This window comes from Agelaius tricolor, unplaced genomic scaffold, assembly GCF_023055355.1.
Source record: "Agelaius tricolor isolate 1412-34295 unplaced genomic scaffold, bAgeTri1.0.p SCAF_5, whole genome shotgun sequence".
Classification (NCBI taxonomy): domain Eukaryota; kingdom Metazoa; phylum Chordata; class Aves; order Passeriformes; family Icteridae; genus Agelaius; species Agelaius tricolor.
In genome coordinates, this window is record NW_027269265.1 from 23623727 (window position 1) to 23640240 (window position 16514).

The 16514-nt window shown below is 51.6% G+C and overlaps 3 protein-coding genes across 6 annotated transcripts in view; 2 read left to right on the forward strand and 1 right to left on the reverse strand.

Moving 5' to 3' along the window:
- The window catches only part of LTBP2 (latent transforming growth factor beta binding protein 2), a 70879-nt gene extending 64554 nt beyond the window's left edge, over window positions 1–6325 (forward strand). For all 4 annotated transcript variants that reach the window (XM_071426814.1, XM_071426817.1, XM_071426816.1 and 1 more), the window contains 6 exons: window positions 208–336; window positions 570–710; window positions 955–1122; window positions 1610–1873; window positions 2104–2253; window positions 5452–6325. In XM_071426814.1, coding sequence (XP_071282915.1) covers window positions 208–336; window positions 570–710; window positions 955–1122; window positions 1610–1873; window positions 2104–2253; window positions 5452–5618 — 1019 coding nt within the window. In that variant the 3' untranslated portion in view covers window positions 5619–6325. The remainder of the gene's footprint in view (window positions 1–207; window positions 337–569; window positions 711–954; window positions 1123–1609; window positions 1874–2103; window positions 2254–5451) is intronic.
- A 620-nt stretch (window positions 6326–6945) lies between these two features.
- Window positions 6946–9061, reverse strand: NPC2 (NPC intracellular cholesterol transporter 2). Its single transcript, XM_071426820.1, has 4 exons — window positions 8898–9061; window positions 8710–8817; window positions 8364–8536; window positions 6946–7732 (listed from the first exon to the last, which is right to left on the reverse strand). The coding sequence occupies exons 1-4, from the start codon at window positions 8980–8982 to the stop codon at window positions 7646–7648; spliced, it is 453 nt and encodes a 150-aa protein (XP_071282921.1). The 5' UTR covers window positions 8983–9061; the 3' UTR covers window positions 6946–7645.
- Window positions 9062–12976: 3915 nt separating this feature from the next.
- On the forward strand, window positions 12977–14741 carry ISCA2 (iron-sulfur cluster assembly 2). Its single transcript, XM_071426819.1, has 4 exons — window positions 12977–13422; window positions 13584–13752; window positions 13892–14007; window positions 14201–14741. The coding sequence occupies exons 1-4, from the start codon at window positions 13337–13339 to the stop codon at window positions 14373–14375; spliced, it is 546 nt and encodes a 181-aa protein (XP_071282920.1). The 5' UTR covers window positions 12977–13336; the 3' UTR covers window positions 14376–14741.
- The last annotated feature ends 1773 nt before the right edge of the window (window positions 14742–16514 follow it).

Sequence of the window (16514 nt, forward strand, 5' to 3'; positions counted from 1 at the left end):
CCGTCCCTCCTCCTGCTCTGCCTGGGGGTGCTTCTCCCTCTGCTCCCAAGCATGGGGCCTGTGGGAGAGGTGGGGGGCTCACTCAGGGACCTGTCAGCGATCCAGGCAAGGTGCTGTGACAGCTTTCTGCAGGTATAGCACCCAGCACACCTTGCTTCCATGGCTCTGCTTCCTGAGACACTTGCCCTCCCTCCATCCCTCTTTCAGACATGGATGAGTGTGAGATATTTGGCTCTGAGTTCTGCCGCAATGGACAGTGTTTGAACACGGTGCCCGGCTACAAGTGCTTCTGCCGTACAGGATACTTCTATGACTCCAGCAGGCTTGAGTGTGTTGGTAAGATGGCCTCAAAGAGCAGTGGGCACCCCACTGCACACGGGGGGACAGCTGTGCTGCTACACCCAGACTTGTCCCTGCTGGGCCAGGTCTAGGTAACAGGCTTCCTGGCACCTCCTGGGGAACAAGAGAGGAGGGCCTGAGGGCCATGAGGTCCCCATTTGGGCAGGGAAAGGGTCACATTGCTCATGTCTGCCAGCCTGAAACATTGCCCTGTCCTTGTGTGTGAGCAGATCAGGATGAGTGTCAGAATGAAGTGTACTGCATCAATGGCGAGTGTCTGAACACAGAAGGCTCCTACCACTGTTTCTGCAGCCTCCCTCTTGTGCTGGATGCCACTGGCAATCGGTGTGTGAATTTCTCCAGCAGGGCAGGTGAGCCTGATCCCCCACTGCAGCACACCTTTGCCCCACACATCCTGCCCCATGGCTGGGTCCTCCAAGAGGAGCAGGGGGTGGGGACTTGGTGCCTGGCTGAGGTGTGTCAGCACCAGTACAGGGTGCAGCCAGGGCAGGGAGGGGGCAGAAGCTGGTGCACATGGTCATCTATCTTGGGACAAGATGGACAGGCACTCTTCTGGATGATTTCCATGGCATCCTTTGCTTCTGTCACTCACAGATACCTTGGAGGAGTATGAAATCCACCTGGATGTCTGCTGGCAGACTGTTGCTGACTACATCTGCCAAGACCTGCTGCATGGCCAGCAGACCACGTACACTGAGTGCTGCTGCCGGCTCGGCGAAGCCTGGGGCCAGAACTGTGCACTTTGTCCCCACAGGTCCTCTGGTAAGTTGGGTGGCATGGGCAAGCATCTCCCAGCAGAGGTGGGAATGGGCTGGGCTGCCACATGTCATGTCATGCATAAGATCTCTGCACTGTTGGAGCCAGCCCAAGGAGTAGGTAACCCCACACACACTTTTATAGGGCTGAGCTGCACCAGTGGGTAGAATGTGCCTGAAACTGGTTTGCAGCAAGTCCAGTGTATTTGAGGGGAGAGTTGCCCTGTGCATCCCACTGCTTCTGCACACGTTAGGAGGCAGTGGTAGCTGGGGATGGGAGCACCCTGGGAATTGGGGTTCTTGCTGCTCAAGAACCTGCTGGCCCTAGATGGAAGCTAGTCTTCCTGACAATAAACAAACTACAGAGCTGCAGCTGTGGAGGGCACTGAAGGCAGGTCTGGCTCAGCTGACTCAGTGTGGACGCACACCCTCTGGCCATATAGTGGACCTTGAGCCAGGCTGCACTGACCCTTCCTTTTCCTCACTACCTGCAGCTGATTTTGCTTTCCTGTGTAATGGGGCCAGTGAAGACAGTGAACGAGGGGGTGAGCTCCGAGAAAGACCTAGGTATGAGTACGGACCGGGCTTGGAAGATCCCCACTATGGCCTTCCCAGCCCCTACTACAACTACCTGGAGTCTGAGTACGGAAGCCCCGAGGCCGGCTTCCCTCGGAGGGTACCCAGCAGTGAGTTTCGTGGCAGCCCTCTCCACCATGGCCCAGCGCGGTCTCCACCCCGCTACCTCCCCGGCCAAACTGGTGAGTACTGGAGACACAGCAGTGCCTCCCCACCCAGACTGTGTCCATGGGGACTGACTGCCTCCTGATTCCCACCCTGCTGCTCCAGGGCTGGAGCAAGCTCTGTTCTGGCTGTTCTGAGTCAGTCCTGAGTCAGTCCTGGTCAGTCACTGTCTTGCTGCATGCCCGATATTCCCTGTGTGACTGGGCTGAGGCTCACCCTGCTCTGACTCCGCCTTGCCGCCCTCCAGGTCTCTACGAGGGCTTCGAGGGGCTGCAGGCGGAGGAGTGCGGGATCCTCAACGGCTGCGAGAACGGGCGCTGCGTGCGCGTCCCGGAGGGATACACCTGCGACTGCTTCGACGGCTTCCAGCTGGACATGACCCGCATGGCCTGCGTGGGTGAGTGAGGCCCCGCGTCCCCTGGCCGCGGCTGCTCCCTGCCGGTGCCGGCCGGGACGGCAGCAGGAGCACTCCCGCTCTTCCGATTCCTTCCCATACGGCTGGGAGGGCCCTCGTGGAAGTTCCGCCGGCCACTTTCTGCTGGCAGCTAGGTAAGAGCAGCTTGGGGCATCAGCGAGAGCGGCTGATGTCTCTTGTCTTCTCATACCACTCTTGTACATCACAAGCCATTGTTACTATGATTAATGTCCTCTGCATTTGCCACTGCCCTGGTGAAATTCCTCACTTTCCACCCTGCCCTATGAGACATGGTTTCTGAATTTTCTCTCTGCATTTCCTCTAAATCCCTATGCCATGTCTTCATCCTTTTCATTATATGTCTCCAAGCCAGCTGAGACCTCAGGCACTCATCAGAGCAGATTAAGACACTCTCTTTTTCCTTAGGCACAGCACTTACTCCAACTCAGGGCATCCTTACTGTACAAAACAATGGTGCAGCTTCTTCATACAGAAACCATGGTCTATACCACCCCAAATGCAGCTGTGCAAAACAGCAGCCTGAGATGTTACTCCCTCTTCTGCATTTGTGGATTGTTTTCCTTTCATTGGCCATAATGTTTTGCATTTGCCTTCAATGAATTTTGTCTGGTTGATTTTGTACTGCTACTATATCAGAGTAAGTCTGAACCCTGCAAAGTGCTTGCAGCCTGGTGTCACACACATATTTGTTATAAGCATGGAGATTCTTCCTTTTTCTACCTTAATGACAACATTTGCTTGGAGTAGGGGTAAGGACAGACCACTGCAGCCTGTACTTTAAAGGGTTCTTGTTGTAACAGCCAGGTATTTCTAATTGTCTTTGGAGTGCAGCTGTGTGATCCATTGTGCAATTGCCACAGTTTAATCTAGAGGGTATTTTCTCAATCTGTTTGAGTGTGTCATGTGAGAGTGTGTTGAAATCCTCACCATGGCCAAGGCACATCATATCCACCACTTCTCCCTTATCTGACAGGCCAGTTATCAGGTCAGGGGAGAGAACCAGATTGGCTTAACGTAATCAGGCCTTAACTGATCTGCACCAGCTATTTAACGATCTTGTTATTCTTTAGAGGGTTATTACCTAATCACTCACAAACCTGAACTGCTTAGGGGTGAGCAGACTATAATTCTGGAGTTTCCCTTCTCTGTTTTTGAAGATGGTTATGAGATTTATCTTTTGTTGCTTTTCTGAGGCCTCCTTTATGCTCCCACCTCAGAAAGAACTGTAAACTTCTAAGGGACTGCAGGCAGCATTAGCACATGAATTTGTGTTGCCACAAACCTTTATGGATGTAACTGCTTTATATCTGATTGTTGAACCTCTCCATCACAGTGTGACCTTTCTCTCCCTGTGCTCCTGCACCCTTGTTTAAATACTTCAAACATGGTCTGTGCCCTGTCTGATCACCACCAGTGTTTTTATGATGGCTGGAACAAAACCCTCATTAGCTGCTCCAGCCAGCTCAGCTGGCTTTTGTTTTCTCTGTTGATAAGAAATAGACTGACATTCCCCATTGTTTCCCGCTAACATATTTATGGAGCCTTTGCTTGTTGCCTTTTCTATCCTGAACTAACTAGCCCTCATTTTATACTGCAGCCTGTTTTTTTTCCTTGCAGTTCTCTTGCTTGATTCTTAGTCATCACCATGTTTTTACCTCGCTGACTTCAGGCCTTTAGAATATTCCTGCAGCTGCTGCAGCACTTCCCTATGGCAACAGCTTATGCGTGCCCTGAAAGTGGGCTGTGTGTCCCCACCCCTGCCCATGTGGGCAAACTCCAGGACTTGATGCAGACTGCTAGCCACACTATGCTGTTGCTTCTGGCTTTTGGGTCTCTCTGGGCTAAAGTGTCTTTGTTTCATTTCTCCTCTCGATTTGGTGGCCAGACTGCAGCCTGTCCGCTCTTTCAGCTTTTACTTTCCCTTGCTTCTGAGGCTGCAAAGCACATCTCCCTCCCTTGATTTGCCTGACTTCTCCTTGGGCTTCCCAGCAAGCCATCCTGTTCATGGCAATGTCTGATCCTGAGGTTTAGTGTGAGTCCACAGTGTCAGTTCAGCAATTGGTTTGGCTGTGTGTGAAGTCTACCTTGTTCCTCAAGCTCTCTCTTCTCATGTTTCCCCTCTCCATCTTCCTCCTGTGACTGCTGTGCTTTCTCTTATCTCCCTTAAAATTCTGCTTCCAGCATCTCTCGCTGGGGTTGCACTTCTCTTTCTTCGTCAGATGGCCCCCTCCACCTATGCTAGAGATAATCCAAGGCCCCTGGGGTGGCAGAGCACTTTGGTCCTCCCAGGGTCCATTGGCTACCGCTGGAGCCTTCTTTCTCCCTCGGGTGGCCAGCTGAACCCATCAGCTGCTCCCCACTCCCTGCTGATCAGTGGGGGTTGAGTCTGGAGTTTGTGGTCAGAAGGGTTGGGCCTGCCTTGGTAGGTGAGGATTTGGGCTCTGTTTGCACCTGTGGGTGTAAACAATGGTTCTAGGGTTGTACATGGGTGCTCTGTCCTGCTCATGGCCCCACCACAAGTGGGTGTATCTCAGGCAATGTCTGGGTAAATACATGTAGAAGAGCAGACCTGTCACAGTAGGGCAGCTGCTGTAGGGCTCACGTGCACACTCCAGCCTGACAAACTGGCCAATTGAGCCCTTTGGCACAGTTTTCAGGTTAATAAAATAAGCTGTTGTTTGTGCAGCACGAAGTCCCTCTGTGTTTTGGTCCTGGAGGTGATAACTGGCCTCTCAGGGCCACCATCATTTTCCTGATTGACCTTGTTGGATCAGAAAAGGACATTTTCCAAGGCTAGAAGTGGCCTTTTCCCCAGATCTTAGGCTGCTATAACTTGTTAGCCAAAAGCTGCTACCCGGGGGTGTCACCAGCTGCAGAGCATGGAGGGGCTCTTGGTCTGGTGTACATGGGGCAGGGTTCAGTACTGTGCTGAAGGACACTGGGGATGCCACCCTTGGGTACTGCAGATGCTCTGCAGATATGCTGAGTGCATGGGAGGCTGGTGGGGTCACTGTGGACATCCTGAAGGTACTGGTTGGGAGACAGGGCAGGCAGAACCTGTGTGGGAGGGCTAGCGGGGACAGCAGGGGCACGAGGAGATGGCCGTGGGCTGGGACTACTCACTGTGCCACTAGCTCAGCCCAATCTTTCTCCTTGCAGATATCAACGAGTGTGAGGAAGTGGGCAACCCTGAGCCCCTGTGCCGAGGTGGCACCTGCGAGAACACAGAGGGCTCCTACCGCTGCCAATGCTTGCCGGGCTACGTGGCCCTGGCCCGGTCACACCACTGCGTGCCCCAGACAGCCCAGAACCCAGCAGCTGCGTAGCTCTAGGAGAGCAGGGGTGAGGCTGCTCCCCTGCACATGGCTCTGGGACCTGGGAGTACAGAGAAAGGCCTCCCACAGCTGTGGGTGCTTCGAGGCTCTTTGTTCCTTCGCCTTCGAAGTGCACAGCTTCCCCACCATCTCTCTCTATAGGTCAGGGCTGAGCTCCCTGCCTCTGCACCCCTCTTGGCCCTGCCAGCCCCTGCTCTTCCTGCAGCAGAGCCCACCCCAGCCCTCAGCACCTGTCACATTGCTCTGTGTCATGGAGGCTCACAGGACACCTTCCCTTGCCACACAGCCCCTGCCTGTCCCCCTCACCCTGCAAGAAAGGGGGTTCACCTCCCTGCCACTGCTGCACTGACCTAGTGACAAGCCTTACCCACACCGCAGGTGCTGGCCCCACTCCTTGTGAAGCGTCCAGCCCCCAGGCCAGAGCTTAAGATGGGGGTTCCACCCCAGCTTTCTAGAGCTGCTGCCTAACCTTGGGGCATGGGAAAGAGGCCTGAGGGGCCCCAGGGCCAGCTCTCCCTGTGGCCTTTAGCCCTATACTTTGTGCCCCATGCTAGCTGGGCAGGGGGAGGGGAAGCAGGTCCAGCTTCCTTTCTGTAAAGTTGTTGTTGGTTATTTTTTTTAACTGAGTCTGCTGGAAACTTCTCTCATGTTGTTAAATAAAACATTTATTTTGGGCCCCTGTGGCTCAAGACACTGGGGCTTGTCAGAACTATGCTTGTCTTGCCTCTGCCAAGGGCACAGCCATCCCACTTGTAAGCCAATTCTTGGCCCTCTCAGCTGGCACATGGCCTCCTCCTGCTCCCAAACCGGAGTAGGGAGCTTTGCCAGGCCAAATCCCCAGCCCAGCACCAGTGGCAGGAGCCTACTCCACTCCCTGCAGACAGCACGGAAGTTGTAGCCTTGTTCTCACACAAGGGAGCTGCAGCTCCCACATGAGAAAGTATAGCTTACTGCAGATGGTAAGGGCTCTCTGGCAGGTCTGGCAGTTGTTTTTCCAGCCCTGGAGCCCTCAGTATGAAGACCTTTACCTATGCTGCAGCAAGCAAGGCTATGTTCTATGCCACCACCTCTTCAGGGAGCCTTTGCACAATTTCAAGCCTGCATAGGACTAGCAAAGCAAGAGCACAGCCAAACATTGCCAGCTGGATACCGGCAACAGAGATGCTTGGCTGCTTCGAGGGTACCCACACTTAGGCCAGCATACCACCTCTATTCATGCCTTCAGCTAAGAAGACCAGCTGAATCCCAACTAGAAGATGCCCAGACATTCTGCTTTTCCTCCTGATCCTCTTCACTCACAGAATACAACACAAGCAGATTTTGTCTAGCCTTTATTAAAAGGAAAGTTATAAAAAGAGATTCAGGAGCTCACAGCAGCTCCAAGTTAGTAGTAGTGCAAAACACTGGTTAGAGAAAGAATCATCCCTGCAGAGACATTGAACACCATTTGGCTTTGCATCCACAAAACGCAAGTTTTCCCAGCTGGAGTCCTGCTGGCTTGAGCAGAAGCCCAGGACATAGCAGGCTGTCAGCTCAGGGAAAGACTCCTCTCCTTCCCTCTGCTTCACTGCATGGATAGCAAATGCAGGTCCTGGGGGCATCCTGATCACAACAGAGCAGGAGAAACACAGGAGGGTGGATGCAGCCGGCATTCTAGAAGAGGCACTGAAGGGTTATCAGGTAGCTCAGACAATAGCCAAGTTCATCACTGAGAAATTCCTTTGTGAGGACAGACAGCTCCATGTCTAACAGATAAAGCGCCTGCCTCCGCAGAGTGGCTGGAGGATGATGCTCAGTCACTGCTGCCCTTTGAGCTGCTAGGAAAACACCCCAGGGGTGTCACCTAAACACAGTAAGAGTACTCTGCCAGGGGCTGATCTTGCAAGGAACACAGTGCTGGCTGCTCAGAGGCCGCAGAGCTCTGAAGGAAGCAGTAAGAAATGTTTATTATATAAAAGAATTTGGCCTGTGTTGTTTCCAGTTTTCCCCTCCCCAAACCCTACTAATGGCAGAGCTCCTCAGCTGGTAATCTGCACCGGTATCTTCCAGCAGAACAACATCTGGTCCTGGTCATCTACCAGCTCCCACTTCACAATCAGTTTAATCTGAAAGAGAGAGAAGTAGAGGGAAATAACATTCAGGAAATCTTAAGGCAAGGGCATCAGGAGAAAAGTTATCACTTGTATGGAACAAAGAGGTCCTGGGAGCTCTGCACAAAGAGGACAGAGCTGGGGCCTTGTCCTTGTGTGCAGTAGGTGGGCCACGCTCATACACTGATTCCTGGAGCACCATCTGTGGTTGGAGAGCACCCAGTTACATGACACAGGAGGCCTCCACACACTGCACTTGAATTCTCACTCCCTGCAAAAGTAGAGTGCAAGCACCCTGCAGCATCCCTAGCTGAACTGCACGCCAGAGTCAAGCACACCCAGTCTGGGAACATTGAGCTGCAGGCAGCAGGCTCTGGTGGGAAGCACGGTGCAGGAAGCACAGCACAGGAAGATACTGGAGCAGCTGAAGCCACTTCTCAGCTGGAGCTAGGCTGCTTCTTTTGCTGAGCCTGTCCCAAAGTGGGAACTTGAAACTAGGGTCATACAGCAAAAAGAACACCAGACTGTGTATGGAGTCTAGTCTGTCACACCAGAACAGAACAGGTGTCTTCCCTTAAAGGCAGGTGGTGAGACTACTCCAGTATAGGCGGTAGCTGAGAAGTTGACCAGCTGCCTGCATACTTACACTGGGGTACTCGCTCTTCACAGGCAGTTTATTCAGGTAGCTGTACGAATGGCCCTTCTGAATGGGGCACTGGATCCCAGACTTGCATCCATCAGGCTCAGGAATAGGGAAGGGTATGTCCACATGCAGCATCTCCCCATACACCCTTGCTTTACTGCCCTGGCTCTCGATCTCTGCAAAACACGGAGAACACACATATACCACACGTGCCCTTCACACACCCCAGAGGCTGCAAGAACACAACTAAGGGACACTCTCCCTCCACCCAGATCCTTCTCCAGCCGCCCTTCTCCCCTCCCAGCAGAGGGGATCCCCTGCCCACTCCCGCTGGGGATGTGCTCCTTACTGCTGGCGAAGGTGACGTTGATGCTGTAAGATGTCCCCTTGTGGAGCAGGCAGGGCTGAGTGGGGCAGGGGCTCACGTTCACCTCCCGGATGCTGCCGTCTACGGAACCTGCAAGGAAGAATCGGGATTACCGGGCCGCCTCCGCCTGCTGCTCTCCTCCCGCTGCCCCGCGGGCCGGAGCCACTCACCGCAGTCAACGAAGCGGAGGGGCTCGGCCAGGGCGGTGGCGGCGGCGCCCAGCGCCAGGAGCAGGGCGAGCGGGGAGGGCACCATGGCGGCGGCAGCGGGCACGGCAGCGGCAGCAGCAGCGGCGGATCCGCGGTGTCACATGAGCGCGGCGGCCCCGCCCGCCGGTCAGCTGGGGCGGGCCCCGCCCGCGGGGCCGGGCCGGAGTCACCGAGCGCTCCCGGGGGGGGGGCCGGGGGAAAGAACCGCCCCCGTGGCCGAGGGCAAGGCTGCAGCCGGGAAAAGGGCGGTGGGGGCTCCTCACGACAGCTCCTGTCGTGACAGGGGACTACGGGACAGCCCGGGAGGAGTGATGGTGGTGGTGGTGTGCTGGAGCTACAGCCCTCGGACAGACGGACTGACACCGTCTCCAAAAGCGCTGCCATTGGCCATGCCCACTCCCGGGCTGTCCTGGGACAGTCAGTGTCAAAGGCAGCAGCCAGAGGACAGGCTCAGATACAGGCAGTGCCATGGACCGGGAAGGTCTTTTGCTGCCCCTGCTGAAAGGGGATAAAACATAACGCCCACAAAGCTGCTGTGGTAGACTCGTCCGTGGCCTTGTTCGTACATATCCCATACCTCTTGTTCTGCAGGTTGAAAGCTGTTTGTGTAGCACAAGTGCCAAGAGTTACATCTGCTGAGTACCTGGCGTGTCTGCCACCTCTCATAGAGCACATACACGCCAGTTCTGGTTCTCAAACTCGTGAATTGCTAGAGACTCCCTGCTTTGTGCCGTGGATGCCAAGGCAAACCAGATGACGCTTCAGAAAGCATTTGACCCAAGCTGAAGTTTACAACTTTCCACCAATTTCACATGGTAGCAAATTTAAGCCTTTCTGGAATCATGTCAGAATACAGCAGAGAGGCACGTGAGTACTGATTTGGTAGGAACGTGGCAGAGCTGACACAGCGTCCCCGCTTCAGACCTCTGTCCCAGTGAGGTGTCTGCCTGCTCAGCTGCAGCTGCACAGCCCAGTGACTCAGAGGTGGCACCTCACGCTTTGCTCAGGCCCTCTGCAAAGGGTGTCACATCAGAAAGGGGTGTGGGGCTTTTTAATGGTTTTTTTTTTAGATTTCAACTAAGCATTCAGTTTCAAGACGCATGCAGGATACTTACCAAAGCTCTATTAAAAAAAAAAAAAAAACAAACAACAAAAAACCAAACCAAACAAACAAACCCCCCCCCAAAAAAACAAAAACAAAAAACACCCTCAAAAAAAACCCTGCTGAGACTAAGCCATGTATTTAGCACTACCTAGCACACTTTATAACTGACCCAGATAAAGGCTTTTCCTTGCACATGGAAAGCATGCCCTTCAAAAGGCTTCCCTTATCCACATCCTTCAAGTCTTACAGATGGTAAACAAAGTTGCCTATCTGACTGCTGGTAACAGAACTGCTGTCAAGCCAGAGCAACACCATAAAGTGCTGTCACACATTCACAGGATAAGCAGTGCTTGGAATTTGCTTGGGAGCAAATTCCACAGGCCATTAAATCAGGATGCCTCCTGTGAAACAATTCACCAGGTATCTTTGCTTCACAGATGCTTTTACACGATGGCAGTGACTATGTACATACAAGTCAACACATATTTCAAAGGCTTTGAACTAAAAATCATCGCATCTAGGATCCAAATTAACATTTTCACAGAAAACGTTTCCCTCCCTGCACCCCAAAACGGAGTAGTAAAAAGCCTAATAAGTGTATGTCTGTAAATCTACAGCCAAGGCCTTTACAGAGGAAAGAAGCAGAAACCTTCTGCCCAAGGTTTTTAGCTGATATCATACATTACTATGGTGTCAGTTTTGCAATAACATTACTAAAGCTTAAATTCCCCAGGACAGCATAAGCATCTTGGGCCAAACAGACCTTGCTTTTAGGCACATGCCCCCTGTGACATCTGATAATAGGCATAAGCCTCCAGGTTCCCTTGGAGCCAGAAATTGCTTAAGAAAGATTCAAATCAACTTCAGGCTGATCTCATTATTTCGTGGATGGAGGTCCTTTCAGATTACCAGCATCACAGGGAGCTTATGCTGCACTGCAGAAATACCAGTGGAAAAGGCTAAGAAAGCTAGCAGACAAATTCTCTCCAGCAAGACTGATACTGGACTCGTTAATTTTTGTAGCTCAACCAACTCTATTACACAAGGATAAAGCCTGAAGTTCCACTTCATCAGCCATCTACACCTGATTAATCCAAATCCCTCCAACAGCACAGCACTCGCAGCTCAGTAAACAAATGTGCTTGCAGGCACTACAGTGGCAGTGAAATAAGCAGGCAGGTTCTCAAGAAAATCCACATACAGAGACTAATCAATTAAACTGTTCTTTCAGCCAGAACATGTTCCTTTGCTAGATCGTCAGAACTCACATTTAAATTCATCACATCCACTCTTGCATTCAACACCATGCCAGAGGTTTTATTATCACCAGTTTCTGAAGCACTGGAACAAGTTTCATTTCCCTTCAAAATAGAGAAAAGATGATTTTAGCATCATATTGCAGAGGAGAAATGAGCAAAAAAGCTAGAAAATTTAACTCTCAGATAAATCTCTTCAATACAGTGTGCTTAAAGAGAGCTAAAGGAACTCCCCAAACCAAGACACCACAAACCAGAATAAGAACAGAAAATCAAAACACAAACTTCAAGACAAATTATGTCTACCTATCAGAAACAAGATGACCAAAAAATTATGAGAATCCAAGAAGGAAGAAAAACTAGATTGTAACTCCATTAAAAAAAGGCAACTAACCATCCCTGTACCACATAGCTGACTGAAGGAAAAAATGGCCACTGATGAGATGCAAGGGAATAGCTGTTCTCTTAGTTTATACCCCCCACCTCCTTTTGTCACACAAAAAAGTTGTCCCCAGACCATGAGTCTCTCCTCAGCACAGCAGATTATTAATTATATTAACTGTGAGTGATGTTAGTTGGCCTTTTCCTCATTCTTTCAGTCTGCAGTAATCATTTTAGCAATGTCCCAAAGACCCTTGAAGCTGCTTGCCACACTTCTGTCACTTAACACCTTTCTGTCACTTTAACACAGCAAAAATGAAGGCAACTCCAAATAAGTGTCTGTTTTTTGGGGCTACATCCATTCTCCAAAAGGTGTTCGCAGTGAATACAGCCACAACATGGAGAAATGCAGCAAGATCAATCTAATACACCCTACAGGAGTGAGAAAGAAAGCTAATGCAGTATGGACAGAAATCAGGCATGATCTCTCTGTGTCTTTGCTCCGAGGAGGTTTTCCTTCCCTCCTCCAAAGTTGTCAGCATTTGGGATGCCACACTGATAATAATCGAGAAACACCCCAATATGTTTTTATTTAAACATTCAGTGTGAGGATTCATCAACTATTGCAGGTGCCTGCATTAGTACCAGTCCTGCTGGGAGCTTGCCTGTGATACTTTCCTGGCTTTATCTAGCATCATTAGAGCTAACCCAAGAGTAGGCAAAATTAAACAGCTCAAACCAGTCTTTATTTACATGCTCAGGGTGGAACAAAAAGCAAAAGCCCGTGGTTACAGAAGAATCACTTTGCTTGGAGCAGGATGGTGAGAAAGCTAACTGTGACAAGGTCCTGAAGTCCTCTGACGGTAAATCACCCCCTCCTGCTGGGATGACAGGTTTTCTTCCACCAGTCTTTCACACAGTCAGCGTATGACTCTCCACAGGCCTGGCTAGGGCTGAGGAACAGGATTCCTCCCCCAGAAGCACATGAGGAACAAAGAGATAAAACACTCTTTTAACCATGAGCGCTCCGTGATCGACCGGCTAGGTCACTGTCACACGGCAAACGAGCAGGAGGAGCTGAAACCACCGTGGGAAGGCAACAAGCCTCGGGTGGCCGTAGGGGCCTGCCCGGAGTCGGGGGGCCCTCGGGGGCCGGGGCGTCCCCCCGCCCTCGCTGCGGTGGGAGGCGAGGGACGGTGTGGGTGTGAGAGCGCCGGGCAAGCGCTCCAACTGGGGACGACTGGCCTCCAGCTGATAAATAGAGCAAAGCAGAAAAGCCGGAATAAGGGAGAAACCCTAAAACCCCCGTGTTGCTCTTCAGCCTACCCAACTCCCCTGCGGTGGCACCTTGATCCTTCTCTGGGTTCTGCTCAGGATAACCTTACGGCTAATCCCGGGACAAGCATGCGCGAACGGGCAGCGCTCGGTGCTTATTTCATTACTCTTCACTGCTTCATGGCTGCAAACACCCCCAAAGGCGAACAGCAGCTTCGTGCCTTTGAGCGCCTGTAACGCGCTCCCCGAAGCTGACGCCAAGCACTGCCCGCGAAGGGGCACGGGCACCGGCACCGCCACCGCCACCGCCACCGCCACGGCCGCCCCGGTGCCGCCCCGCCGTGGGCGCGGCCGCTCCCGCCCGCTGCAGCCGCACTTCCGCCATGGCGGCGGGGCGGGGTTGGGCCGGCATGGCGGCGCCGGCGGCGCTGCGGCGGTGGTGGATGTTGGCGCTGGGCGGCCGGACGAGGTACCGTTCCCTTGGACACTCGGCCCCTTGCACCCTCCCTCGGGAGCACAGAACGTCCCCGCTGCGCCGCAGGGGGTGGTGGCTGCAGGGGCCGGGCCCGCCGCCCGCTCCGGCGGCGCGGACCCCTCTGAGGCGCCCCCTCTCCCTTCTTCCCGAGGCAGCCGCTGCTCCGCTCCACCGTGCCCAGGCCGAGCGCTGCCGAGGCCCCCGGGCGGCCCTGCCCGCCCCGCTGGCTCCCTGCTGCGCTGGGCGTCGTCCTTCTCCCAGCCGGGCCCGACGGAGAGCGGCCCCAGCGAAGGACAGATCTTCCTCAGCGAGAGCTGCGTGAAGGTGGGGACTCGGGGAGCGGTCTGGTGTCTCTGGAAGGGTTTCCACCCTGCCTGCCCTGCCGTCGCACAAAGGAGACGTTTGAGTGTTCACTGGTTTGTTCAGCAGGACTTTTAATCCTCTTCCTTTTATTTATTTGCAGAGGCTGCTGGAGATTGCCGGAGGATCAGAGTTTCTTAGGCTGCAGGTTGAAGGAGGTGGCTGCTCTGGCTTCCAGTACAAATTTTCCTTGGACACAGTTATCAATCCCGATGACAGGCAAGGACAAAGGGACATTTTGGTGGTCAGATGTTTCTGTTCTTGGCAAAAACGGCAGGAGGGGCATGTGTGAGATATTAGTGTCTTGCATTGAAGGGAAGATGCCTGTGAGATAAGGAGCATGCTGAGGTTGTGCTTTTCTGTAAGGTCTTTGGCACAGTTAGTGGTTAAATATGCTGCTTTTTTTTTGCAGGGTGTTTGAACAAGGTGGTGCCCGTGTGGTTGTGGATGTGGACAGCCTGGCCTTTGTGAAAGGATCCATGGTGGATTTCAGCCAAGAGCTGATCCGAAGCTCCTTCCAGGTGGTGAGCAACCCCCAGGCAGAGAAGGGTTGCTCATGTGGAACTTCCTTCTCTATCAAAATCTGACTGGACTTACCATGGATAGACACTGTTTGCAGACACTTTTGGCAGAGGGTTTATGTTTGTTCTTTTCTCTGCTGCTCCCTCTCCCTTACCCTGTGACACAGCTGTTACAGAATACTGCAGCTGTGTGTGTGTTTGCACTGAGCCTGTCTCCAAGACTTACTGGCCTTCCCTTCAGAAACGATGAAGTAACCATGAGCACACACACAGGAGCATCTTCAGCACCTTGTGAACCACTGGCCAGGTGGTGCTGACTGGCCTGCCCTGTCCTGATTGTGGAACTACTTAACTGTCTCTGCAAGAGAAGGCTGTATATATATCTGTGTGTGTTTATTGAAAGGTCTTACTAAAAAAAGTCTGTGAGGTTGATTGGTATTGCTTGTGCATTTATATGCGGGTAGAATCTGGGTTCTTTCAGGCTAGTGTTGCTTATTCCTTTTCTTCCAAGCAAATGGGACTTGGAGTCTCTCACTTGTACTGCTGACTCTCCACTGCCCAGCTTACAGTGGGCTTTTCCAGATGCTTTTCTTTTTTCTTGCTGAACAGGATTCTCGTGGTCCCAGGAACCTGTGGTGGCTTTGCTGTAAGTTCCTGGGATGATGGTTTTTACTTGTTCAGAGTAAGTGAAACCAAAAAAATTGAGGTTGGAAGAATTAATATCTTGTGTCTTTTATATATAAAAGGAAGAAAAATCTTTATGTATATATATATATATATATATATATATATATATATATATATATAGTACACAGCTCTCTATGCTTCAGTGCTGTTTAAGCCTGACTTGGAATTTTAGGTCATACAGGCTCTCAGGTTTCACAGTGTGGTTGCTGCCTGCTCTTGCCAGCAGGAAGGGAGGTTAAGGTGATAGAGGAGAGTAGGAATACTGCCTAAGGCTTCACAAGTCCTTTTGACTTACAGTTGTCTGGGAAGCTTTTCCATAACTTGGTTTATCATTTAGTCTCTGTCTAACATTCATGGTTTAATGAAAGACTGGAACTCCACTCCTTTCTAAGACTCCATGGAATGGGAAGTCTGGAAGTTTCCAGAATAACATCCTTTTGATTAGTCATTTTCTATAGTTTTTTATCTGCCACTAGATGTCTTTTAAGTCAGTGATTCACCTGCTTCTGGATGAAAGGAGAGATGGGGAAGTTATTTTTGTTCCCTGTTTTGTGTTTTATCTGATCATAACCAAATTGTTTAAGACTTGAGTCTTTCACGTGAGTGTGGGAGCCCTGCATGACTTTGGTCTCAAAGGAACCGCCTGTGGGAAACGATGAGCTTTTCTAGACCATGCCACAGGCATTTTTTGTTAAGGTTCCTAAAAGCCTTTTTAAGCTATTTAGTAGTGCCTATGTTCAGCACTGTTTTGCCTATTTATTTCAAGTGCTCAGAGCTGATAGCCAGCTAGTTTCAGTTTCATCTGCAGATGTTACAGGAGCTCACATATGATCTGCTCTGACTTTGTCACATGGGGATGCACATGGATAGGATGTGGAGCAGTGGCTCTTTCAGTTTAGCCCTTTCCATTTCCTGTAGCCAACAACATCTGCCTAGTTATGTTGGTGTTAGAGACAGCTGTCACATTTTGTAAAAGGGACTAAAAGAATGTGATTAAAAGATTTGTCTAAACCCCTTCCAAGGTCTTTTAACCCTATCTTTATGCTCCCAGATCTTGAAGGTGGTATCAGCCAGAACTGCCTTTGAAAAGTGTAAGACCTTAAAGCTTGTGTAGGAAGAATACATTAGATAAACTCAATTTCCTTCATCTGGGATAGCTATAAGTAGGGCAGAGGAGTTGCTTTCTGAACCAGGAAGATCCATTCTTGATCCATTTCACATAGACTGACCTAGGTCAAGTCTCTTGAGATCTTTTATGGGAAATAAAAGTGCAGCAGTAGTGCTGGAGAGGTAGCAAGCCAGCAGCTACCAAGGCTTTTCTTCCCTGGCCAAAAGCCAGCCTTCAGCCCCTGTAAACAGGCAGGCTTCATCTTGGATTGCTCTTCTTGCTGAATGTAAATGTGCCGTGTCTGTTCAGCCTAGCAGGTTCCACTTGCCTACACTTGCTCTGTGCTGATGCAGTAGCTGGAGCAGGTGTTGTCCACGTGGATGCTGCCCCTTGCAGAGGGGGTGCTTCTC